Below are 27,569 nucleotides of genomic sequence, written 5' to 3'. Positions count from 1 at the left end.
GTGTATATGTACCACAGCTTCTTATCCATTTGTCTGCTGAAGATGTATTCTTTTTCTCAGAGAAATAAAACTAAATGTTCAATTTTTCTCCAACAAATGAATATGATGATATGTTTCATGTTAAATGAAACTATTTATATATATTTAATGCTTAATAGTAAAATATTTATATATACAAGTATATATAAATATAATATTTCTATTTATTTCTATATAAAATAAATCATAGAAAGATTTAATGACTTTGCCATTGGACAAGCAAGAATAGCCACTGAATTCATTAAAAGTGATATCTTTTATTGGCCTTAAATTGTAGAGGCCTTTAAACACATTGCATGTTATTTTAGTTCAGTAATTCTATGACACTCAAAACATTCACAGTAGATTGGAAGTTTTGAAGTATGAGATTCCGATGTAAAAGTCAAGTCAGGTAGTATTATTATTACACAGCATGTTTTTATAGATGCATAATTTCCTCTTACCTCCTTGCCCACTTCTTTGGGCATTTAAGAGGTAAAAAGCGAGTACGCGCATAAGTAAATAATTTTCATAGCCTTTCCTAGTCACACTGCAACCTAGTTACCAAAGCCACGATTCTCAGAGACCTCCAGCAAGTTGACTAAGCCTATCGACATGTCAGTGAATACAGGAATGTGAAGTCAGTAGAAGCGCACACTGAAACACTATTTTCTTGTTTTCTTGGTTCCTCAAATAGATGTTCATATCATTTATACTCTTTAAACATAAATATAATCCCTCTGCAACGCCCACTGTCCTTTTAAATATTGTTGAAGGGAGAGAGGCAATGTCAGCTCCACAAAGGACCCACTCTGTAGCTGAAGCTTGGCCCTGCTTGGTCTTTTATTCTTTTTAGAAATTTTACCTGGAGTTTTTCTCATACATGTGTGTGTGTATATATACACACACACACATATGTATATCTAACACATACATATATATATATATAAATACATGCATTGTCAACCAGGGCTTGTCAACCAGTCCTTAAAAAATTATGATATAATTTCATTGTAGACATTTTGGGGGCTTTAAAACCAATAAATCTCCTCCCAGTCACATTCTACAACCACACACACACACACACACACACACACACACATCTGTATCTAACATATACATGTTAGATGATATACATTATATGTACATACATATGAATCTTTGAACTAAAAGGCCATGGTAATCTGTGAACGAAACTTCATCATCCTGGAGTCAAGTTATGTCAGTTCCCTCTCTTTGATCAGTCCAGAAAGGGTCCAGAAAGCTCACTCAGTAGCACACATTAGCAATGTGAATGCCAATCTATGATCCAACAATTAAACATCTTAGAGCTAGAACAGAGGCATCATAGAATCCACTTTCTCCTTAAGGTTACATTTCGGCATTTCATTTTGTGCCTGCTCATCCAGATTCTCCCCAAAGGACTCCCAACATTTTAAAAATTCAACATGAGGGGTCAAATAAATGTAATGCTCTTGTTACAGCAAATCCCTGTAGTTACGAATTACAATACATAAAAATTTATGATATTTTATCCCTCTGGGAAAACACTGTCAGAAATAGCAAGAAAAAAAATCATCTCAATATAAAATTTAATTATGGCTCCAGGTATTTTGATGGGATAATCCAATATTTACTGGCATTATGATCTCTCTATTTTAAATAAACTTATTATGAATTTTAAGAGTATAATTAATTCAGATAAAAATACAGTCCTTTATAATACAAATGTTCATGCAATTTGCCCTTTGTTTATTGTTGTACTGCAGAAGTCTTAATTCTGAGTTTGACTTTATAGAACTTCCAAATAAGGAAAATTTGGGAGTATGGATAGTAAAGAGTAAGAATTTTTAAAAGAATTTTATATTTCCTTCAAAAACATGTCAGCATTTAATATTTTCAGACATATACATAATCATTAGAAATGAGACACCAAAGAAAAGCCATTTTGGTCACTCATAGTTGAGAAAGTAAAAAACCATTAAAGTTTTCATTTTTGCAACTTTTTAAAGATCACCCTCTATTTATTATCAGGATATGAGGTCTTTATAAAAAGGACATGGTAATTGTTAAATAATGACTTTTTTTTTTTTTTTTTCTGACTGACTGTGTGAGATACTTAAAAATGTGTTAATCTGTTTCTCTACCATTTCTTAAATTAAAGCACTTAGAGGTTTTCACTGATGCATTTTTAATGTGTCATCCAAGGTGTCAGGTTTAACTACGCCCTGCAGACTTACAGAGTTGAAAGTGTTCTCTAGTTTAAATTAACAATATCCTTGCCAAAAGTCTTATTATAAATTGCCTCATTCAACCAGTGAATAAAGTGTTTTATAGTTCATTAAAATTATGCTAAGTGATTAAAATAAAATCTTTATAAAAAAGATATTACTAAAAAATAAGCTATCAAGTAACAGAAGATATGCTAATGAGACATCATCACATAGTCATATTATTCAAAGGATGAACTCTTCTTAAAACAATTTTAAACTGTTATTGTTGAGAACAGAAATTGCAATGTGTATATCTTTATATCACAATGGTTATTTCTCATAGAATTAAAGTGATTTATTGAAAGCATATATGTTCATTATTACTCTCACTGATAAACTTATTCTTCTATGTTAAAACACACACAGACACACAATGAGGTATAAAATCATTTCTGCTTGCCATCTGACAGAGGCAATTATTTCATTATTTATTTTCTATTTTTTGTTTGACCCCACAAAATGAATTCACAAAATTCATATACACCTTCTCTTCTGCGCTCACAAAGCTTTCTTGTTGAATAATTTAGCCTTAGAATAAATTATCAATGATAAGCTTCTTCTAAAGAATAAAATATTACAATAACTCAAAGCATCACTATTTCTCTACCAAAATGCATCTTGTCACCTATGTAGAAAACTTTGGCTAGGATAATTATCCAGTTGCCCAAGTTTAGGGAGTTATCGATCCCTTTCTTCTTAAAATAACATTTTCCTACAAAAGCTTGGGCAGAATTAGAAATGTGCACAGTGGAAAGTATGCCTTGTGGAAAAACCAGAAGGAGTGTATCACAGGATGCTACTATCCTCAGAAGAGGGAATACTATGGAATTCATAATTGTTTACTGGCTAACATACAGTTCAAATATAACACATATTTTAACACTCTTCCTTTCTGGAGGTAAGTTTAGGCATGGTTTTCCCCTACTCATTATTAGATAGTAACACACATATTCCAAATAATATCGAAATCTGTCCTGACCAGTAATTACAATTTCTCTGTCCTCAAATCGGCTCTTCACCCTCTCGCTTTCTTAGTAAACACAACCCCACATTATGTGAATTTCACAAATAATGAGATTTCTATTGAAAGAATCTGCCGTTGGCAAGACAATGAAAATGGGCAGCTATTTAAGTAATGAAAAATTCCCTGAGCTGATGAATGTATACACTGAGGAGATGTGCGTATAAAAAAAAATAACAATGTCATTTTAGATCTTCCTCTCCCCCCTTTCATGGTTATATCATTTCTGAAAATAAAAAGAAAATAAGCAAAGGGGAACTCCACATTGGAGAGAATAGCTAACAACATTATCTGACTATATGTAAGTCTTTGGCACAAAGGGTATAATTCTCAAATCTTATCTTGACCAAGGGGGCTCAAAAGCAGATGGAAGTCTGTCTACAAAAAAGCAGACTGCAGTCCCATAAATCAAGATTCCAAAGAAGAAAACGACCTGTTTATATGAAAAATTCACCTTTGACTTTGAGTACGGTTATATCACATGTAAAAATACCTGTATTCAAGAGTCATCCAAAGAAATTACATCCTCTTTCCAAAAATAAAAGAGGAAAAATCTTTACTTACACAGGAAATCTTTAAAGGGAAAACACTGAAATCATTAGAAAAATGATGCATTTCCACAACACAGTAACACACATAACTACAAAGTACAATCATTTATCCCTTCGTTTCTCCGGAAGGACTATTTACTTGAACATCATCCTTGCTCCTTCAATCCCCAGAGGAAAGAACGGGGGTGGGGGGAGCAGTCTCTTTGTGTGTTAAGGAGAGCGGATGAGGTGGTAATTGAAATTTCAAACTTTCCCTGGATTTTCAATTTAACACTCTGCTCTTGTAACACTAAGATTAATATGGCACATATTTTAAGGGACAGTGACAATTTGAATGAATTATCAGGTATTCAGTATGTTCTCATAGAAAAAAAAAAACAAATGATTTTCTTCTACTCAGCATTCACTGTCCCCATTAAATTTTATAAAACTGAAAATCCCTCAGGCTAAAAACCCCAAAGCTATATTATTATATACACTAAAAATAATCTACCAAGTACCCCAATGAGTGCAGTTGGATATAGGGAGTGCTGTATCATCACTGTCAAGCTGGAAAATATACCAGTTTGAATGTACAATTGGATTGTTAATGCTTAAAAACTCTTTTCAGAAGTTTAGATATAAAAATAGCAAAGAATAGATGTTTATTATTTTTTGTGGATCAAAAAAATGGATTTATGTTGGCTTAATTTATCTTTAAAACTAAATTTAAATATTAATTAAACTATTTAAAGAAGAATCTTTGTTCTTTTATATTACCTTAAAATAGATTATTCCTTCTAGTTAATACTCAAAGCTATATAATATCTTGCTCTAGCACTATATCTTAACTACAACTGGAAGAAAGATATTGATATGTATTAATGGATTACAGTGTTTTTACACAGATACAGTATAATGTAGACACAGAATGAAGAAAGTCAAATTACATGAATTTTTAAACACATATATCTTTAATATAATACTAATTTTGAAGTATAATTACAAAGAAAAAAGTGTAATACAAATATGAACAGTGCAAACATTTCCTTCAGAACATTTTTGAAATTTTATTTTGGCCAGGAGAAAACCTAGTGAACACTAGGTGAGAAATATTCAGCAAGTTTCCTTAATAAATGTTTTTAATTTTATTAAAATGATAAAGGTGATTTTTAACGTGGACCTGACCTTTTTATGATCCAAATTATCTTTTGGCTGCTAATTCTACAATAACTGGGAAGAAGGTTTTTACAGTAAGAAATTCTGGTTAAGGCAAATTAAGACATTACCAAAAATAAGCATGTTGCTATAAGTATTTTCTTAATTCATGATAATGAAAGTGACAAAATTAAAGAAAAATTTAAATAATAGCATGATTCAATCAGAATGGAAGAAAAAAGATTGTTATGTTCCAGGGTCTAAAAAAATAAGTCACTATTCAAAAGGAGTACTGATTTTGTAAAACAGAAATTTGAGCAAAAAAGATCTTTAAAAATAAAATCCTTTTGATTTATTCCAAGGAGTAGTCATGCAAACGTCGGCTTCATCTTAATATTTATTTGTGTACAAGAGTGGTACTACCACTGAACAAATTAGAAACTTAGAATAGATCTTTTATATTTTACAAGTTATAGGAAGAGCCAAGGCTTGATAAGTTACGAGAACTATAAACTCCTCTCACTCCCAAGTGCCGTTTATTTCATGAAGTGAGAGGAGAAGCAATGACAGAAAGCTGTTCTCACTATGCACTTCAAAGATGTAGCAATAAAAGGATTTTTGAGTTTAGAAAACCTCAGACTCGGTTTTCAGTGAACGAAAACAGTAGATTATACGGATATTCCTCCTCTCTGGAGTTGTCCCTACCCTAGCGCCATCATTTTAAACCTGATCTGGAGCAAAGGCATTTTCTAGACCCTGTGGTGCCCAGAACAGAAACCAGACGCTGAGAATGATGCTCAAAAGTGACCCCAGATTAGCAAGAGGATGGTTTGGATGTGATTGATCAGAACAATTTCTATTTACTGAAAAAGCATCGCATGATTGGCTTAAAGTTCATGGGGAAAAAAAGAAAAAAGTGAAGAGTGATGAAATTCTGAGGTGTAGTTTGAAGAGGTATGAGAGAGCCTGGGAAAGCAACTGATAGTTTTTCTCAAGGAGAAAAGCTGAAAGATCACATGCTCAGCATTACCTTACTTGATCTTTTCCAACTCTTCCTCATTAGCATTGTCTGTAAATGAAATAAAGCATTTTCATTATCTTATCACTCAAGCACAGGTCAGGGCAGCCAATTGTTTTTTAGAGGGAGCTTAACATTTAAACAGCAAATGGTTTCCAGCAACAATTACACAAGACAAAAATTGTTTTTTCTGGTACACACAGCTAGAAGAAGCACCTTTAACATTCAAGCAGTCTTTCTGGTAAGAGTTCATTTGCTTTATCCTTTTGTACAAAGAAATGGGACAGTATATTTTAAATAGAATGGAAAATTTGAAACATCTTATTGACAGGAAAAAAAACTACATTGCGTCTCCCGATTAGCAATTGTTCCTTTTGGTAGTGGAGGCTGAGGATGCATCATGACTTTACTGGGTATATAATAATTTTCCTCTTTAAACACATTCAAAGTCTGTTGCATTGATGGCATCTTAGATTCGGGTCTATTTCCTGTTAGTCTGTAATTACATCAGGGTTTTCAAATGCTTTCCACTGAGAAAAAGTGCTGCATATTGTGATGGTTATTAGTGGATCTTCCTGCTAAATGTTTAGCCATTTCAGATCCTTTAAAGTTTTTTCATGTCATAGTAAGAGGTGTTATGACTTCAAGTTTTCATTAAGTTTCATGGAAATTCGTGATGAGTGCCCAAGATCACTGGTCTCTCGCATAAAGTAACTCATAAAAATACAATGACTTTTAATTTCCTCTCCATTTAAGAAGAAAAATTCTCAATGAGCATTGAGGTATTAACTTCTGGATAACCTCCTTACCCTCTGCTTTATCATTACCTTTTAAGGCAGATGCAGTAGGGAATAGGGAATATTTGGAGCAAAGAATATAGTTAATAGAAATGCTAGCTGTATTTGTATATCAAGGAAGAGCACTGATGCCTTTTAAGAGCTCTATCTCCTTCAGCAAAATTCACTGTAAAGCAAGACCATTTCAGAAACCACTCACAAATTACAAAAATACAAAAAGGGAAAGATTTTAATATAAGATTAAGTCATTTAGAAGGCAACCTTTGGCTTAAACCAAGACAAAGGAATTATGTAGAAATGAGAAATTTCTCATAGGAAAGGAGAAAAATCATAAAATAGTCAAAGATAAGGATATATTCCTCTTTTACATAGACAGTGGTTTTATGGATTATATTCTCTCTATATACACTCCGAGTTAAATATTAGCCAAAATATGGAAGAGAAATAGATTTCCCAAGTTTACAATAGTTTCCTATTTTTTTCAAATGGAGTCATGAACTGCAAAGTATTATATTTTTGCTAATTACTAATGTCCAACTTATTCTGAAGCAACAAAATCCACCATTGGGTTGTGGAGATGGAGTTTAATAGATGTTTGTTGTTGGTGACAAATGGGTTATTGTCATTGTCATCACCACCATGATCATCACCACCATCACTACCACCACATTCTCATCACCGATAAAATCAACTGAACATGAAATACTTTCGTGGTATGCCAAATTTATCAAAACTGTCCCAGTTAGGAGTCATACTACAAATGTTCGACTTTCTCAGAAAGAGTTTCAATGAACAAAGAACGGTAATTCCTAGGGACAAGTTTTTTGAGTCAAATCAGGTGAGAATAATTAACATAAGTAAATAAAAAACTAAAATCTCTTAACTCGTGACCATTTATCATCATCAACTAGTATCTAAGAATCTTACAAAGTTCCATTTTGTAAGAAATGCTGTCCTGTGAAAAAATGGCTAAGAACACGAGCAGAGCTGAGCCTCAAGGCAACACTCAACGTCACACAGATTCACTACTCCAGGCAAAGCCACATGCCCTGACTCATAACCGCTGTGTGCAATTAACCTTTTATACGTAAATCCAACTACAGCTTTGGTATTTTACTGTCTCTCAAAATCCTTTTTACCAATAAGCTGCATGGTATTATTTTTCAGATTGGGATACTGATACAAACAAAGGGTCAGTAATTTCCCCAAGTGCAAATAGAAAGATTGGGCAGTTACAGGTACTAATTCCTTATTTTCTGATTCAATCTCTAGAGTTCAATTATAAATCCAACGACTCTCAAAATGGCCCTGGATTTTATAACAAAATTTCTGCTTCTTGAGCCAATCCAACCAGCTCACCAATGGGTTTAAGTATCTCAGTCCCAGTTCTCTTTTATTTTTTAGATGGTTGGGTGAAGGTAGATTCAATAAAACTGAAAACAGTAGAAAAGTTTTTTAAAAAGTGAATTTAACAGACATACTATCCATATTAACATTGCTACCTTTGCTAACTATAAGACATGTTAGAGAAGAAAGATTGGGGAATGTTAAAGATAGCAGATGAAGCAAACTGTAGAAAAATAAGACTTAATTTTTGCTCTTTGATTTAACTTCAGCTGAGAAACATATGAATTTGTTTTTGAAAGTGTCATTATCTAATATTATAGTACAATTCAAATTCTTTATTAGCAACTCAACTTCTTTGAAGCCCAATAAAAGGCATAAGTACATAAAAATATGACTCTGTGAGAGTTGCAGAATCTTTTGTGTTTTTAGAAGTTTCACAATCTCAATCCATTTTTTTGTTTTTATCTTTTGTTGCAGTGATTTTTTTAGGCAATTACATGGCTAATATAGATATAAAAAAATCACAGAATGGCTAGATATTATGGTACCTACATATTATAAAACACATGTATTATATGTTTATAGATGGGTTTTTCCCAAATGTTAGGTTATAAAACAATTCAGAAATTTTTCAAAAATAAACTACCAAGAAAAATATATTTTCTAAATTCACTAAAGATCAACTAAGTTTAATTCATATGTTTCTTAAAATTTTCTACTTTTTAGCTTTAGCCAATCTGTAGGTCTAGGTTATCTAAGAGAGTGTGTAACACAAATTAACTCACTTTTATTCCACAAATTCGCCAATGAAGAAAGTTGTGGATTGAACTCTGCTAGAAAAAGAGCCAGAAAGAACTCAAACACACAATCAGACCAAAATACCATAAATAGGACACACATGTATGCACTGCACACTACAGCGTCAAAACAGGACGTGCATTCAAAACAGAAATGACAGTGTGACATGCAAGTCATCAGCATGCCCCCAGGAAGACTTTGGTTTCTCATACATACAACACTGAAAATTAAAACACACACACACATATATATACATATGTGTGTATGTGTACATATATGCATATATATATACACATGAACATACACACATACATACATATATGTATCTGCTCATAACTGGGATTTTTTACAAAAGAATCATGACTCAATGGAGAAGATTTTAACATAAGTAACCATGAAATACTTTTGTTATGACTCACGTATATTTCTTAATTAGCTATAATTAGATATTGCATGTTTGAGAGGCTTTAGTAAATACAGTAGGCTGATAAGGTTTTCAAATTGTTCTTCATTTTACTGAGTTCCAGAGCAGGCTAGTCACACAAGGAGAAATTATCCCAACCATGTGATTCATGAAATGCAATGTCAGTATTAATAGTGTATTAAAAATGGGCATGATAATTGATTTAGAACTCTAAGCACTTTGTGATATTAAGTCCTCTTATTTCCAGTTACTCATTTCTTCCCACTTTTGATAGGATTTCTTAACATTAATGTTCTATTTCCTATCTGATGGTTAGGATTTATTTGTCAATGGCTCTTGAAACTCACACTATCCATTCTCCATGTGAATCCATATAAAATATTTAGTTAAGTTTTATAAACACAGGCATAAGAATAAACATGTGCTTTTTGAACTAAGTCTTAAGTTTCAGAAGCTTAAAATAGACCATTTTTGAGCTAATAATCAAAGAGAACAGAACTCATAATTTTGCTGTGAGAAGGTCAATGCAAAATCATCCTCTATTCCTTCCCTATACATCATTCTGAATATTAAATGGAATTATGACTCATTTAGTAAACTGATTCTGGTTTGCTGCCTTATGCGTTTGAATTTCTCTAAATAAGATTTATTCTTAGATAATTTGTGAAAGTTCAACAAGTCCTTTTCATTGCAGCAACATATATATTTCAGGCATATTAAAAATTTAATTTGAAAGTACACTGGATAATTGACTTGCTTTTAATCAAGAAATTTCTAATATATTCCAGGTAAATATAGTTAGCCAATACTAGGCAAGTTACCAAAATGAAGAAAATACAGTGATGTGCTTCTAATTCATTGTCATCATTAGAAATCTCGAGACAAGCAGTATAGACTGATTTTAATCAGATTATCATTAATATAAAATTTAAGAGTTCCAAGGGAACATTAAATCATTATTTCCAATATTGTTTGTGACAACCTCAAGGATTTGAATATTGAAGAAGGAAACTTAAAATACTTTCCCTTGAACCTTTGAGGCATTCCATCAAATCCTCCTTGAGATTCTTCTACAGCCCACTGAAAATCAACCAGGTACAGAAAGCTGGACTAGGTTCTAAGAGGAGTCATCATAAGAAAGGCAAGCAGAAACAATAGTTTTAAGTATTTATAAACACTTGTAAATTATTATTTCTTAAACCAGGAGGGACAGGCTATAGGATGGAGGCAAGGTAAAGTACAGTATGTAGAAGTGTATTTTAGGTAGCAAAAGTCACACAGGGGGAAGCTTGGACTTGAGAGGAGGTGAGCTGTGTAGGAATTTTGCTGGGACAAAGGTTACAAGTGAGGGAATGTACGTTCCTTTTTGGAGACGATTAAAGCCTTCATCAGGAGTTTCCATTTCCATGTTAGAGAAATGGCTGGAGGTCACTGAACACTTAGAAGAAGAATAAAGAAGAAGTTATACAACTTAGCATAATGCATATAGGTGATCAAGAAGTGGTTTTATTCAATAGATGCCTACAAATGGCATTCATTCAGAAGTTCAAAATCTCCTAACTAGTGTCACTTACCAATTTTAGAGACAGTAATTAATAAACAGCTCTAGAACTGCTATAGAGACCAAAATAAACAAAAGGGGGAAGTACTAATTCATGTGTCTTTGTTAGAAATTTTCATCATGTAAAGAATATGCACAGAAGCTGCAAACCCAGTCTAGGAATCAGACTAGCCAGGATATTGGAGATCCTAATAGAATTTCCTGTAGGGGACCTTGCATGCTTCCTCCTCCGCCCCTAACCCAGCAGCTTCTCAACAACCAACTCCAAGCTCCCAGCTATCAGTCCAGCCACAAAGAGGAGCCAAGGTAGCCAACCAGGTCACCCTTCTCTCGGCTTCTCCGGTGCTGCTGAGGTCAAGAGGGGCTTTAGCAGCCAGAGGCCATCTCTGGTACAGGCTGCAGCCCTGTGCCTTTTCTGAGGCACTGGGCGCTGATGGGCCACTTCCTTCTCTGGTGCCTAGGACAGAGCGTCCAAAATGGGAAGGGAGAAGACACCGGTTTTCAGCTGCTGCTGCAGAAACAATCTAGTGCTATTTGGAGGTATAAAGTAAGGCAACAAATGAAATATACTTGGCAATAAAAGATTTCTTCCAAAAAACTAAGTTAGCCAAAGAGATCTGAATCAAGAAAATGGCATGAAGATTTCAGGAAGAATTCTTCATGTTAAGGACGAATGTGGCTAGACAGATACAGTAAGGAGAAAGGAAAATGAAGAAAAGATAATTAACAATTCTGATGTGTTAACAGTTTCGTGTATCCTACCCGTTTCCTTTCCTATTCATGTTTGATAAACCACTGATGATGAGTAACCAGGCACTGTCATATTCGAACTGATTTTTCCTAATTAGAAAGAAATGGTGCCTAAATATATTTGAGCAGCAATGAAGATGGAAGGATTTTTGCAAGAATTGTTGAAGAAAAACTAATTTCTGGAATGATTCTAACTGTGCTATATTTCTGAATAATTTAGAACAATTCAGCTGCTTCATCATAAAGTCTCTTGATAATAATTTCACCCCTTAAGCCCTCAGTCTGATGTTAGAGTATTTAATAAATATTCTTTTAATGTTAAAAAATTAGCAGACCCTTCATCATGAAGTCACCTGAATAACTAAAACAGTTGTATATATTTGGATCCTCAGTAATATTGCCAGTTTGGATGTTCTGGGGACACCTAAGATCTCAGGCACTCAGGTATTTTCATTTATGAAGTGTTGTCCTTCATTAAAGTAACAGCATCACCAAACAAGAATATTCTATCACCAAGTTTTGTTGATTTCACCTCTGATAGATAAACTGTTTCATTTCCTTCCATCTCTATGTCAGACAACTCTAATCCAAATCTCCATCATCTCCCACCAAAATTTTCAAAACAGTTTCCTAGTTGGTCTCCAAATATCCATTCTTACTCTTTCATCTGTTTTCTACAGTGTAGCTACACAACAAAAGGCAAATACAATTATGCCACTTCCCCTTTACAGACTTTTCAATGGCTCTCCATTGCTCTTTGGGGAAAGACCACGAACTTTAATGTGGCCAACAGTCCTTATGCACTCTGGGTGCCTCCTTTTCACTGTCATGATGCACTAAAATCTCCCACAGTCTGCTTCCACCCTTCTCTAAGCTCTGACACTTTTTCAATTCTTGGAGTGCAGCTTGGTTTCCCCAGCTATAGAGCCTTTGCCTGTGCTATTTCTTCTGCTGGAAATACCTCCTCTGGTTTTTGTTTGTTTGTTTGTTTTTTGCTTTTATCAACTCCTACTCGCAGTTCAGACCTCGTGTCTCATTTGACTTCTTGCCATTTCCTTTTCCAAGAGATCTTTCCAACCCAGGGATTGAACCTGCGTCTCCTGCATTGGCAGGCAGATTCTTTACCACTGAGCCAGCAGGGAAGCTCAAGGGTCTAGCATAGGATTTAGCTCTTAGTAGGTTCCTGATGAATACCAGCTTAATTTGAATAAAAGAATAAAAGAATAAATGAATATTTATACTTTATTCCTGTGTATGGACTAGCCAGGTAGGATATACTCCTTGGATTATACTGGGTGAAATATTATATTCTGGATTGGTGACTTTCAAAATGATGAGCTTTTATTTCTAAATGTTCTCTGTGAAAAAACTTCACCTACCCTTTCATTTGCCCACATGAGACTATGCCTATGAACCTACATACATTCTTTCACCATGCTAGGTTCTCAATGTAAGTATTATTAGATAGCACTTGTTCAAAAAGAAAATTTTCTTCCTCACTGAATAAAGTATAGAGACTTAAATCATACTTAACAGATATTATATATGAATAGGTGTGCTCACTGTTTAATTTTTAGAAAGGATAGAGAAAAGTGCACTGGAAAAGGTGAGTTTCTCAATGAGTTTAAAGCACTTCCTCATCTGAAATGGTAACTCACTATATTTTTTTACAATCTAGGGGAAAATGCCAATGATATTAATACCTTTCCAGCAGAAAACATACCAACTTTAATCATGCAATATTTTAAGACAGAAATACACACATTGCTGAAAAAGAGTGTTTAAATTTGCCTAAAAATTATTAAATATGTCTACTCTTAAAATGTGTTGCAATCAGAATTAATGAGAATAGCTCTTAGTACATGAAAGTACCCTGAGTCTAATAAATAATCTTTGGTAAATTGTGGCAGAAAGTGTACTGGCAAGCGTATCGAGGCAGGTCAAACCTGCATATATGTTTTTTTTTTTACCGTCACTTCAACAGCGCTGGAGTAGTTAGCTTTTCTGTATCCCTTGTCAGTTTCTCATCGTAGCATGGTGTGCAAGGAAGTACAGACAGCCAAGGCTAGAAAATTGGTGCTGCCAATATTGGAAGCCCATCAAGAAGATGAAAAGTACTCACGGATCATTCATCAAACGAATACCAGAAAGCAGAAATTCTATTGTAATTTCACCTCATTTTCTTTGTTATGGTACATTTGACAGTACAATCAAAACAGTAGGGTCTGGATATCTCTAGGTGGAATTCAAAATATTCAATTCACCAGTAAATATAATCCCTGAGTGAATACCACTATTCGCTACAATATAACATGTCTGAAATTGGAAAATAAAATTGTGATAAAAGATGCAAATGTGTCTCTTATTTACAGTAAGAGGTCCTGACCTGGAGAACAGAATAAGAAATTTGAATTCAAAAGACACGATACACCTAGACTACTGATACACAAGATACTCATAGAAACAAAGAAAAGGCCAGACTTTCTTATGGTGCTTCTCTTTAATATTACCTCTGTGTTCAAAGAGGCTCGCAACATTCACACAAGGGGGGGCAAGAAAGCTACAACCAGACTCTGTGGGAACTTACCACATGTTCTCCTTCTTTAGGGGTAAGGACGACTGAGAGCAAAATGATTCCAAGATCATGGTCAGGATAATGGGGATCTTTCAGTGTTAAGGTCACATCCGTGGGCCTATGATATAAAATGTTAAGATATTGAGCATGAAAGAAACCAGCAACAAAATGCAATCTACTGGATGAAAAAGGATAGTTGCAAATGATAACATCCAATAAGGGTTTAATACCCAAAATGCATAAGGAACTCATACAATTCAATATCAAAAAACCCCCAAGCAATTGGATTTAAAAATGGGCAGAAGACCTAAATAGACATGTTTGCAAGAAGGGACATGCACATGGCCAATAGACATATAAAACAATGCTCAAAAATCACTAATTAGGGAAATACAAATCAAAACCACAATGAGATATCACCTCACACCTGTCAGAATGACAATTACCAAAGAAGCAACAAATAAATGTTGGTGAGATTGTAGAGAAAAAGAAACACTTGTACATTGTTAGTGGAAATTTAAATTGGTGAGGCCACTATGGAAAATGGTATGGAGATCCCACAAATAATTAAAAATAGAACTACCAGATGATCAAGCAGTTCCACTCCTGCCTGGGTATCTATCCAGAGAAAACAAAAATACTAATTGGAAGAGATACACACACTCCTATGTTTATTGCAGCATTGTTTACAATAGCCAAGGTATGGAAGCAATCAAAGTCTCCACCAATAGATCAATGGATAAATAAGATGTGGTATGCATATACAAAGGAATATTACTCAGCCATAAAAATAACGAAATCTTGCCATTTGCAACAATATGGATGGACTTGGAAGGTATTATAAGTGAAATAAGTCATACAAAGACAAATACTGTATGATTTCAGTTATATGCTGAATCTAAAACAAAACCAAACAAATGAACAAAACAAAACAGAAACACAGATACACAGAACTAACGGTTGCCAGAAGGGAGGGAGCAGGAGAACAGATCAAATAGATAATGGGATTAAGATACATAAACTTCCAGTCATTAAATAAATACATGGGGATGTAATGTACAGCATAGAAAATATACTCAACAATGCTGTAATAACTTTGCATGATGAGAGATGGTTACTAAGTTTATTGGAATTGTTTTGTAATGCCTCTAAATGTCAAAACACAATGTTGTATACCTGAAACCCATATTGTATGTCAACTATGCTTCAATTAAAAATATATATATAATATTAAAAAGGTTTTAAACAGTCATTAAATGAATAAGCCAAAGTATATCTTATATCAACAACTTATTATTTTTAAGAAGAAAAGTAATTTTGCCTTCCTTTAATTTCCTGGTATAGTTTTTGTTGTTATTAAAATACCATCAACATATTAGGTTATCCAATAAAATCATGGGCCAAATGGATAACTGGATTCACACACCTAAGTTTCAGTCCTTCATGGGGTTCTAGAAGGTCATGGAGTTACTGGAAAGGCCAAGAAAGTACAAGAAGGAAGCACTGAGAAGCCTGTAAGGTACGTCTCTATGAGCTGTTAAACACACAGAAAGCAATAGCAGCTATTTCTACAAATTGGAGTCCAACAACTAAATGAGGGCCATTTATTGACCTCTACCTTCCTTTTAGTTCTTTGGAATTATTTTTTAAATCAGCAGTATGATTTTTTAAAATTTATTTTTAATTGAAGGATAACTGCTTTACAAGTTGTGTTGGTTTCTGCCATACAACAACGTGAATCAGCTCTAAGTATGTGTATATTCCCTCCCTTTTGAGCCTTTGTCCATCCCCCACCCACCCCACCCTTCCAGGTAGACTATAATTAAAGTAAACAGATGAGTGGGAGAAGAGGAAAATATAACATATAATTTGCCCAATATACATTATAAATACTTTAAAACAATGAATAGTGGTGGTTTAGTCACTAAGTTGCATCTGACTCTTGTTATCCCATGGTCTGTGGCCGCCAGGCTCCTCTGTCCATAGTGTTCTCCAGGCAAGAATACTGGTTGGGGTGCCATTTCCTTCTCCAGGGGATCTTCCTGACCCAGGGATCGAACCCAGGTCTCCTGCACTGCAGGCAGATCGTTTACTGACTGAGCTACTAATATTTAAAATAATGCTTCTATTTTTGGCTATTTAAACCCATGTCTAAATACTGTTTAGGTTCAGAAATTCAAGGAAACCAACACTGTATTGACGTGATCAATACTCAGAAGGCTTCAGAATTAGAAAAGTATCTCTGAGGAAGAGATTATGAATTACTCAATATTACCCACAATAACTTTTGGAAAATAATGCAAAATATACCTTCAACTGACAATGTATAGGTAATACCTTGTTTCCATATTTTAATTAATACTGAAAAAAGGGTTCATGTCCTCCATAAACCTAAGTGAACGTAGAACATATAGTATCAAACTTGAATCTTGAAATGCTGGCAAATTAGGAATGTTCCTTTGGTTGTTCAATCATTTATTCATTTAACTCACAAAGCAGGAAATGAACACTGTACTAGGTTCTGGGTAAAAATCAGCAGTCAAGACCAAATATAAGACACTTGTCTTCATGGAGCTTAAGTTTTAGTGAATGATACAGCCAGATTCTAGTCTTGGGGAAAGGGTTTGATGGGAAAGGTGGTCCAAATAAAAACTTCCAATCCTGGATGCACTTCAGAATCAACTAGGAAGATTTTAAAAAGAGCATGATCCTGACCTCTACCCATGATGACTCTGGTTCTGTAGATCCAGCCTGGGGTCTGGAAATCTATATATTTACAAAGGTCCCCAAGTAATTTGGGGGAACCACAGCTAGTTTCCAATGCTAAGATTTTACAATCCTAGGATACCATTTCACATGACTCTTAATTCACCGATTCAAGGAATGATGCTATGAGAAATCTGGATGGTTTTTTGATAGTAGAGGTTTTAACTGAAGCATAAGGAACCGAACAAACTGATAATACACATGAATTATAAGAGCTGTGATGAAAATTGTTCCAATATTAATTTTAGTTATAACTAATCATTATGGTTTGAGAGTAACAACTTGATCCTTTTAACAAATGCACATTCATTAGATTATATATGTGTATAATACATATTTGTACATACACACATATTACATACACATATGTATACACACGTCTTTACTTGGGGTTACAATTTTATTTGGATCATTTTCCTATAATAACGATGACATTAAAAAATTAACAGCAAAACCTTAATTACATTTCTATAATGATTACATGATAAAGATTTAAGAATATTTGCAATTGCTTTATGATGATTATTGTTTTCTTCAAAAACAATACCTTAATGCATTATATAGCAGACTAAGTATTTATATGGCTGCTATTGCTATCCATCTGTCTATACCCAGAAGCTGCTGATTTCTATACACAGAATGCAATGGCATACATGAATAATTTTTTTAAAGTGGCAACTTAATGTTTAAGTGGTTGGGAGGGAAGGGAATAGTCCACTAAATTCATAAAATAATGAATGTGGCAAAGTAAACATCAGATGCTTATGTATAATCTTTGAATTTTTTTAACCATCCCCATTTTTTTCCAGTTAAAATATTTTTCAGCAATAGTTTATATTTAACAGCGAAAAAGAGAAATTTGTGCTTTATGTTTAAGCTTAGTAATTTGCAGATCCTTATTCAGGGTCCAAGGAGAAAATAACTGTGGCCTTCAGAGAGGAGCAGCACCACCCATTCCAGCTGGAGGTGTTTCATGATAATGGACCATATACAGCACCATCGAGGACAGCCATGGGGAGGTGGGGAGCCAGCCATCACCCTGAGTAACTTGAGTAATGGCCTGTGCTAGATTCTGGGGTGGAATGAAGGACATGTAGGAAGTAAGGAAAAAGCTGCTCTTTCGTCCAGTGTGAGGCACAAATGACATTGGAAGACCAATTAACTGCCATCAAGCTCAGACTGTAACATATAAGGGTTCTACTATTTATATTTCATCTACATGTAAAGTATAAAGTCGTGATCTGGCCCACTGCTCTGCTTTCCACTATTCCTGCTACATGATATATAATACAATCATCTAAAACATCTCTTTAAAACCACTGAAGATGAGTTCACAGCTTCCTTTGCAACCCATTTCAACACTGCTTTAGACCTTTGAAAGTCCACTTTTTCTTGTGTGGTAATGGTTTAGTAGCTAAATCATGTCCGATTCTTGAGACACCACGGACTGTAGCCCCCAAGCTCCTCTGTCCGTGGGATTCTCCAGGCAAGACACTGGAGTGGGTTGCCATTTCCTTCTCCAGGAGATCTTCCCAACCCAGGAATCGAACCCCAGGTCTCCTGCACTGCAGGCAGATGTTTTACCGACGGAGCTAGTACCCGTGGTGTATTAATCAATACCAATGATGTGTTAATCAGTATCAAATGGTGGCTTTGTTCTTAAATTAATGATTATGGTTAACATGTATAATCTTCATGCCTCACTACAACCACGCCAGCAATGTGAGAGTGAAGAATGTGTCAGTCTAGATTCCTGGCTCTTGGCACAGTCTGGAAAACAAAGTAGGTGTCTTAAGAATTTTTCTGCTGAATAGTTGTTATCAATGAGATAGTGCGGGAAGATGCTATTATTTCCACTGAAGTGAGAAAGATATACTTGACAAAAGCTGGCTAGTATGAAGGCTAACAACCATAATTGACAGAATAGCAACAAGCACCCAGATCTGTTGACATTTTCTGTTGCAAAGGTCTAGCTTCACAACAAGGTATAGTGATTACAGCAGTCCAAAAGTTACCTGTTTAACTCCAATTGTGTGAGATCCAGAAAGGCTGAGCCCATAAAGTCATCCTGCAGTCCAAAGTCATAGTCAAACACCTACAGAGCCAAAGACATAGACATTATTATGAACAATTCTGATATAAACCTTAAATGAAAACATCATTATAAAATATTGGTTTTCTATGTCACCAGAGTCAATATAATTTCCTCAGATTTATTTTTAAGATTTTATTTGTTTTTATGTTTTGAAATGCTAGGGTCTCACAAAACATTCAAAGAGAATTACATTTAATTTTGTAACTAAATTATTTGATTTAAAATAAAATAGAGGTTTACAGAAGATGAATAACAAAATCAAATAAAATATAGTAAATTGTCAAAAATGTGGGAACCACAGGCTAAGGAAATTTACCCTTCAATATAGAAGCTGTATTAGTCTTACTGAAAGGTAAACTGAATTGGTATGAAATTCAACAAATATGTCTTCCATAATGGGCTGTAGGTGATAAAGACAGGGCTCCAATTTCTGTATTTTTTTCAGGTCATTGAAGACATCCTCTGACATTCTAAGACAATGTTGTTTTAAACATACACAATAAGTAAACAGTAAGATATTATGACTATAGCATTTTATAAGTTATACTATGCATATTAAAAAGCAGAAACATTACTTTGCCAACAAAGGTCTCTCTAGTCAAGGCTATGGTTTTTCCAGTGGTCATGTGTGGATGTGAGAGATGGACTATTAAGAAAGCTGAGCGCTGAAGAATTGGTGCTTTTGAACTGTGGTGTTGGAGAAGACTCTTGAGAGTCCCTTGGACTGCAAGGAGATCCAACCAGTCCATCCTAAAGGAGATCAGTCCTGAATATTCATTGGAAGGACTGATGTTGAAGCTGAAACTCCAATACTTTGGCCACCTGATGTGAAGAACTGACTCATTTGAAAAGATCCTGATGCTGGGGAAGATTGAAGGCGGGAGGATAAGAGGATGACAGAGGATGAGATGGCTGGATGGCATCACTGACTCAACGGACATGAATTTAAGTAATCTCCAGGAGTTAGCGATGGATAGGGAGGCCAGGCATGCTGCAGTCCATGAGGTCGCAAAGAGTCGGACACGACTAAGAGACTGAACTGAACTGAATGCTTAGATTAAGTTTTTAATGTCACAAGCAATTATTGAGGGATAATATTAATGTAACTAATAACAACAAATAGAAAAAGAAAAGGATGTATTTCTTCTGTCAAAATCATGTGTCTCTTTTGTGCCTTTCATGGTTCATGTTCATACTATGACGAACAAGACAAGCAATGTGCTTAACCTTCTGGATCCTACATTCCACAGCTGGGAGAGTCAATAAAAACCCAAATAGCTATGTAGAGTTCTGCGAGGAGCACCATGGAGACAAAAGTGTAAGAGAGTGTGTTGGGAGCTGATATTTTATATTGGTGTCTAGGAAGGCCTCTTGGAGGAAGTATATTTGTGTAGAGCCTGAAATAATGAGAAGGATTAAGCCACTAGAATGGGAAGAGCAGTCCAGGTGAAGGAAATAGTGAGTGATTAGCATGTTCAAGAATCAGCCAGTAGCCAGCGTGGCTGGAGCAAGCTGAGAAAGATGGAGACTGGAGGGAAGAGCGGGGGAGAGAATGCAGAGCTAGATGAGACGGGGCCATCCAAAGAATTCTAAGTAAATGAGCTGGCTAATTTCCATCCGTTTAAACTTTTTCTTGGGCTTCCCTGGTGGCTCAGATGGTAAAGAATCTGCCTGCAATGCAGGAGACCCAGGTTTGATCCCTGGGTGGGGAAGATCCCTGGAGGAGGAAATGGCAACCCACTCCAGTATTCTTGCCTGGAGAATCCCACGGACAGGGGAGCTCGGCAGGCTACAGTCCATGGGATTGCAGAGAGTCAGGCATGACTGAGCAACTAACACACACAAACATTTTCTTACTCACGGAATTCCTCAGCCGACATCGATTAAATACTTATTATGTGCCAGACAATGTGCTAGGCACTCAGTAAACTGTGGTGAATTGTCCATGCTTATAGTTTAGTGAGAGAGATAGATGATATTCAAGGAAGTGCCCAGGTGTTACAATCACAAATTTTAATAACTGTTGTAAAGACAAGAACAGGGTAAGAAATAGAAAAAAAGTACATTGGAGATCAGGGAAAGCTTGGGAGATGGAAAAAAAATGCTACTAGACGAAGTTTAGAGCTCTGTGCCTGACCTTTTCAAATGGAAAATCACTGTATCGCGCACTGTACACAGCATGAACAGGTAAGTCTGCTCTTAAAAGGATGAGCCAGACCATCGCACTCTCCAGGCCATGAGAATCCACTGGTCATCGCTGCTCTGCCCAATTCATGACACATTGGCCAGAAAGCTCTAAGCAGCGGGAATAGCATATACAGAAATCCCGCATCAATTACTTTTTCTTTCCCTCTAGTAATATATGTGTACTGCAATTTAAATAAACTTAATACGTAGAAAACTGATATCTAAACAAAAAATACATACTTTGCATTACAAAGGGATTCTTAAATTGGAAGAGTCACAAGGGATTTATTTAAGTTATAAGTTCCTCTAATGCCTTTTAAATTATTCAATTTATAGTCATTTGATTTACATACAACCTTTCAGGAGTACATTTGTTGTAGAAGGCGCAGCACTCCTGCAATAAATATTCTCCTTGATCAATTACACTTCTGAGCTTTAGCCGTCCGCTCAGTGGCATATCTTATGCAACTGACACCTTGGTATGTGCAAACAGCTGCAGCAGTGTATTTTACAGCATAAAATTTACACCAAAATTAGAGAAATCTCTCTTGTGCAATCTCCTCTAATTGTATCAGCCTAAGGATTAAAATCTTGGGGAGACTACGGTGACCTATAACCCATAAGAACACCTGGGGTACATCTACACATATAATGTGGAAAGCTGTGAATCCAGTGACTCGATCAGTGTGGACAGCTCAGACGGGTGATTCAACATTCAAACGCTGTTTAGTCTCATGGGGAGAGTCTTTTCTACCATCCAATGCTAGATATTTGCATTAGTTCTCAATTTGTATTAATCAGCAAAGGCGTTAACATGGGGAAGAATGCAAACACCAGAATCCATTCGTTAATGAAACTGTTAGCAATGAAATTTGCAGCCAAGCTCTATAAAGTGTTTGTCAATTTATATGTCAGTTTACTGCTCTAGATGAAATGTCAGAAAATAGAGAGCATAGAAGAGAGATGAAATAGGAAACATACTCCCACTGCAATAAGTACAGTTAATGATGATTAATGTTTATCCAACATTTACTATATATAAGGCACTACCTTAAACACATCATATAGATTTTTATTAATAAATTTCACTCTTTTACAACTCAGTGAACAAAGCATTGCTTCCATCTGTCAGATAAGGAATCCAAAGCTTAAAATATTTATTTTACTTGCCCCCAAATTCCAGGACTAGGAAGAAGTCAGAGTCACCTCTTGTAACGGATTTCAGACACAGAACATCTTTAAATTGAACAAACATAATTTGGGAACCCACTCTGGGGAAAGCACTGGGAATTCAAATGTGAACAATTCATAAGGGATATTTGCTTTCACAGACCCTCTGCCCCATGAGTTGTAAACATTAGGTAATATTAGGTGGAAGCTCATTGGGACTGAGTAACACCTCTCTTCATTCTCAAGTGAGTCCAGAACAAGAAATGCTTTATTCTGATCAATGAGTTTATTTATCATCTTGATTCAATTGTTTTCTATGGAAACTGGATTAGGAAATGCACCAGTTAAAATGTTTTTGGTACAAGTAACAGAAAACTCAACTCACTCTGGCTTCAATAGGAATGGCAATTTATTAGCTTAAATGAATGAAATGTTCATAGGTAATTATGACCTCAGGGGCGTTTATATTTGGGGCTGTTCAAATGATTCATATATTTATTCATTCATTTACTTGAAAAATATTTGATGGACACCTGAAATGTGCCAAATACTGCTTATGGCACTAGAAGTACAGCAGTGAACAAAATAAAGGGGGGATCCTTGATATCTGAAGGGATGAAGACAATACAAACATGTTAGGTGGTGGTAAGTGCCACGGAGAAAAATATCAGAGGGAACGGGAGTGATGGGAACTGCTGATGGGAGTGACATAATGGGAACAGGAAATGAAAGGTACTCAGGCCACATAGGTACCCAGGTACCCTTGGCCCAAGATATAAGATGCTACTCATACAAGTATGTCTATGATGCATTTTCACACCTAGGCAGTTTCAAAACAACCATTTCACTATAAAAGAATAATTAAAATTCAAGTCATAAAACTGACATTATAAAATAAATAAAACAAACCTAATTGTGGCTATTGCAACTAGTTATCTCTAATGGAAAACAGAAGCTATGCTGCTTAATTGCTGGGAGGACATAAGCAAACTCTTCATCTCTGGGAGCCTCATTTGCCTGTAAAATGGAGGTGAGAAGAGCTACTTACAGGGTTATTGAAAGGATTACATGAGACAATGTAGGTCTGGCAATTAGCACGGTGCTCTGTAAATGGTAGTTAGTATTATGATGAAACTGTGACTGCAGATTCCATCTTTCTAAGACTCAGTAACTTCACATGGTCTTTATCCATAAGCTAAAAGCAAGTAAAGCCATGTTTTGCCTTGCTATTTATTTTTTGTCTAAAACAACTGAGATTCTTGATTCATGCACTTAGGAAATATTTTTGAACCATTCAAGACAAAGCATGTAAGATAATGCAAACATCTAACTCTGAAATAATTTTGTTTGGGTTCTTTACTGTTTATGGTTGTGAAATATTTCCATTCCAACTATTCATCTGTTTCCATTCAAATGTCTAGAAGAGTGTCTCTCTCCTCAAGCAATACATCACAGAAACAGAATCCATTTTGTATCTATACAAAGAAACACATTTTCAGACCCTCTGCTCCATGAGTTGGAAACATTAGGTAATATTAGGTAGAAGCTGCTTGGGACTGAGTAACACCTCTCTTCATTCTCAAGTGAGTTCAAAATAAGAAATGCTTTATTCTGATCGAGTTTATTTATCTATACATTTTAAATTTATTTACCTATACATTTAAATATTCTGTACAAAGCAATATATTTTCAGAAACAGAAGCTTGGACTCCAACTCAGAGGTCCTGAATCAGAACCTTTGCGGGAGAGACGGATCCCTAGATTCTTTAAAATTTTAGGGATAATTCTGATGTATAGTCAGGATTGACAGTCATTGGTATATGACATGACATTCTTTTCAGTCAGATCAGTTCAGTTGCTCAGTCGTGTCCAACTCTTTGTGATCCCATGAACCACAGCACGCCAGGCCTCCCTGTTCATCACCAACTCCTGGAATTTACCCAAACTCATGTCCATTGAGTCGGTGATGCCATCCAACCATCTCATCCTCTGTCGTCCCCTTCTCCTCCTGCCTTCAATCTTTCCCAGCATCAGGGTCTTTTCAAATGAGTCAGCTCTCCGCATCAGGTGGCCAAAGTATTGGAGTTTTCAGCTTCAGCATCAGTCCTTCCAATGAACACCCAGGACTGACCCCCTTTAGGAGTGACTGGTTGGATCTCCTTGCAGTCCAAGGGACTCTCAAGAGTCTTCTCCAACACCACAGTTCAAAAGCATCAATTCTTCGGCACTCAGCTTTCTTTATAGTCCAACTCTCACATCCATACATGACTACTGGAAAAACCATAGCCTTGACTAGATGGAACTTTGTTGACAAAGTAATGTCTCTTCTTTCTAATATGCTGTCTAGGTTGGTCATAACTTTCCTCCCAAGGAGTAAGCATCTTTTAATTTCATGGCTGCAGTCACTATCTGCAGTGATTTTGGAGCCTCAAGAAATAAAGTCAGCCACTGTTTTCACTGTCTCCCCATCTATTTCCCATGAAGTGATGGGACCGGATGCCATGATCTTAGTTTTCTAAATGTTGAGCTTTAAGCCAACTTTTTTACTCTCCTCTTTCACTTTCATCAAGAGGCCCTTTATTTCTTCTTCACTTTCGGCCATAAGGGTTGTGTCATCTGCATATCTGAGGTTATTGATATTTCTCCCGGCAATCTTGATTCCAGCTTGTGCTTCCTCCAGCCCAGCTGGTGATTGCAGCCATGAAATTAAAAGATGTTTATTCCTTGGAAGGAAAGTTATGAACAACCTAGACAGCATATTAAAAAGCAGAGACATTACTTTGTCAACAAAGGTCCGTCTAGTCAAAGCTATGGTTTTTCCAGTGGTCATGTATGGATGTGAGAGTTGGACTATAAAGAGAGCTGAGCACTGAAGAATTGATGCTTTTGAACTGTGGTGTTGGAGAAGATTCTTGAGAGTCCCTTAGGCAGCAAGGAGATCCAACCAGTCCATCCTAAAGGAGGTCAGTCCTGGGTATTCATTGGAAGGACTGATGTTGAAGCTGAAAACTCCAATACTTTGGCCACCTGATGCGAAGGGCCGATTCATTGAAAAAGACCCTGATGCTGGGAAAGATTGAAGGCGAGAGGAGAAGGGGACGACAGAGGATGAGATGGCTGGATGGCATCACTGACTCAATGGACATGAGTTTGGGTAAACTCTGGGAGTTGGTGATGGACAGGGAGGCCTGGTGTGCTGCGATTCATGGGTCGCAAAGAGTCGGACACGACTGAGCGACTGGACTGGAACTGGAACTGAAACGAGATGCCAGCAATCCGGTGCTTTCCTTATTAACCCTGCTCTCCTTTCTTATCCATTTCCTTCATGGTTACAGGAGCTCTAACTTATTTCATCTAAACCTCCCTAGGAAAAAAACCTTTCTTTTTCACTTATCTTTTCCAAAATTTCTGTTGACCCCTTACCCCAGCTGTGTATTGTGAGGGTGTTTCTTTTTTTTCTCATTTAGGCATTTCTTTCTCTCTAACATTTCTGACCAGGAGGTCTTCCCGTCAGTGGGGGCAGGGGGCATTGGCCATGAATAGGTGGGTCATCATATATTGACCGCTAAAAGAGAGTAAACTAATTCTATGTAACAGATTTCCTTTAACCAACGTCCACTTGAGACAATTTCTTATGCAAATATGGTCTATTTCTTATGCAAATATAGGTCTGTTCACCCCATAATGACTTCTAGAAACTTATTAACTCTATACTTGGAGATGGTCTTGTCATCAACTTTATACAGTATCCTGCTAATATTTTAATAACATCTTGATTATTTCCCCCTTTTTGTGGAAAAGAGAAATAACTGGAATCAACACAAGTGAAGATTTGAGGGAGAGGAGGATGTGCAGAGATTGCTGAAAAAGGGCTCCTGTGAGATTTGGGGCTCATGTGAGAAAAAGATGGGGCATGTGATGTGGTCAAAGTAGAAAAAGGTTTGGTCACTGGATGGATAGTCAGAACAAAGGAGCTGAAAAGAAAATAAGTATCCACAGACATGAATTAAAGGGAAGTCACGTATTTTTTCCTTATTTGAAAGTAAAAGAAGGAATTATGGTTAACTCTTTCCACAAATTCTTTTTCCTCTTTGTTCTAAACTACATCAAATGAGAGGAAATACCCCCCCTTTTTTTTTTCACCTTTGGTAATGCAATAGAGACAGGGGTTTTTCTCCCTCTATTATCTTTAACCTCCTCACCTTCCAAGTAAAGCATTTTGTTTGCAGCCAGGAATGGTAGACCCCTGATGTTAAAATAATTCTTAAAGACTGTGCTCTGTGCAAGATCTTATTCTTGCTCTATTACATGGAGACTTGCTTTTATATGTTCCCAAAGTGTGTTAAATTCATTAACTGCACCAAGCAGCAGGAGATGGACTTCATAGTCCTCCTAAAAATGACTGGAAATAGAACTGTCTGGAAGAAAAGTGCTCCCACGAGCTCCCCCTGGTGAATATAGCTTGTTCTATCTCATCACTAACAGATTAGAACTGAGTATAGCAGAATATATCTCCGGTGGAAAAGCTTATCAGACAGAGAGGTGTGATTAAAAAACCATTAAATGAGGGTTTCTACATCAGATTACATTAGGGAAAAACAAACAAATGGCTCACCTTTATATATAATGGCTCCCTAAGATGATCAACAAGAAGGCAAGCTTTCTCCTCCCACACAGGATTGAGGTTCTTGTGTATTATTTTACTTCTAAAAACTTCTTTCCTTCCAATTTTAAACTTCACGTATGGATCACTTGTCCCTGTTAAAGAGATACAGATCGATTCATGTTAATAGTGCTTTTCTACAGTAGTAAGGCAACACCTCATCTAAATATCACAAAGTAGCTAAAGGAATAAAATTTAAATAAAGCTGATCAAATAGGAAATAAAGATTGAGTGTCTTTTCCTAAATATTCCCTTAAATGTTGAAGTGATAGTAAAGAATAATAAATACTATTATTATTATTATCATATTTTCTGATCTTAACACTATAACCCTGTCCTGGTATATAAAAACTCCATTGCATGCTTCTTGTGTAAATTTAATTTAAATCATAGAGAGTAATCTGACATTTCATCTGGT

General features: G+C 35.8%; 1 protein-coding gene across 11 annotated transcripts in view; it reads right to left on the bottom strand.

Annotated features, from left to right (window-relative positions):
- MCTP1 (multiple C2 and transmembrane domain containing 1) overlaps positions 1–27,569 on the bottom strand; it is a 558,463-nt gene that overhangs the window by 224,125 nt on the left and 306,769 nt on the right. For 8 of the 11 annotated variants that reach the window (XM_043464651.1, XM_043464644.1, XM_043464640.1 and 5 more), the window contains exons 3-6: positions 27,104–27,246; positions 19,052–19,131; positions 14,283–14,388; positions 6,031–6,069 (exon numbers count right to left, since the gene is read on the bottom strand). In XM_043464651.1, the coding sequence (XP_043320586.1) occupies positions 6,031–6,069; positions 14,283–14,388; positions 19,052–19,131; positions 27,104–27,246 (368 nt within the window). The remainder of the gene's footprint in view (positions 1–6,030; positions 6,070–14,282; positions 14,389–19,051; positions 19,132–27,103; positions 27,247–27,569) is intronic. The other 3 variants (XM_043464641.1, XM_043464645.1, XM_043464647.1) reach the window with 1 other exon arrangement.

This window comes from Cervus canadensis, chromosome 4 (assembly GCF_019320065.1).
Source record: "Cervus canadensis isolate Bull #8, Minnesota chromosome 4, ASM1932006v1, whole genome shotgun sequence".
NCBI classification, from domain to species: domain Eukaryota; kingdom Metazoa; phylum Chordata; class Mammalia; order Artiodactyla; family Cervidae; genus Cervus; species Cervus canadensis.
This window is presented reverse-complemented; position numbering and strand designations above follow the sequence as displayed.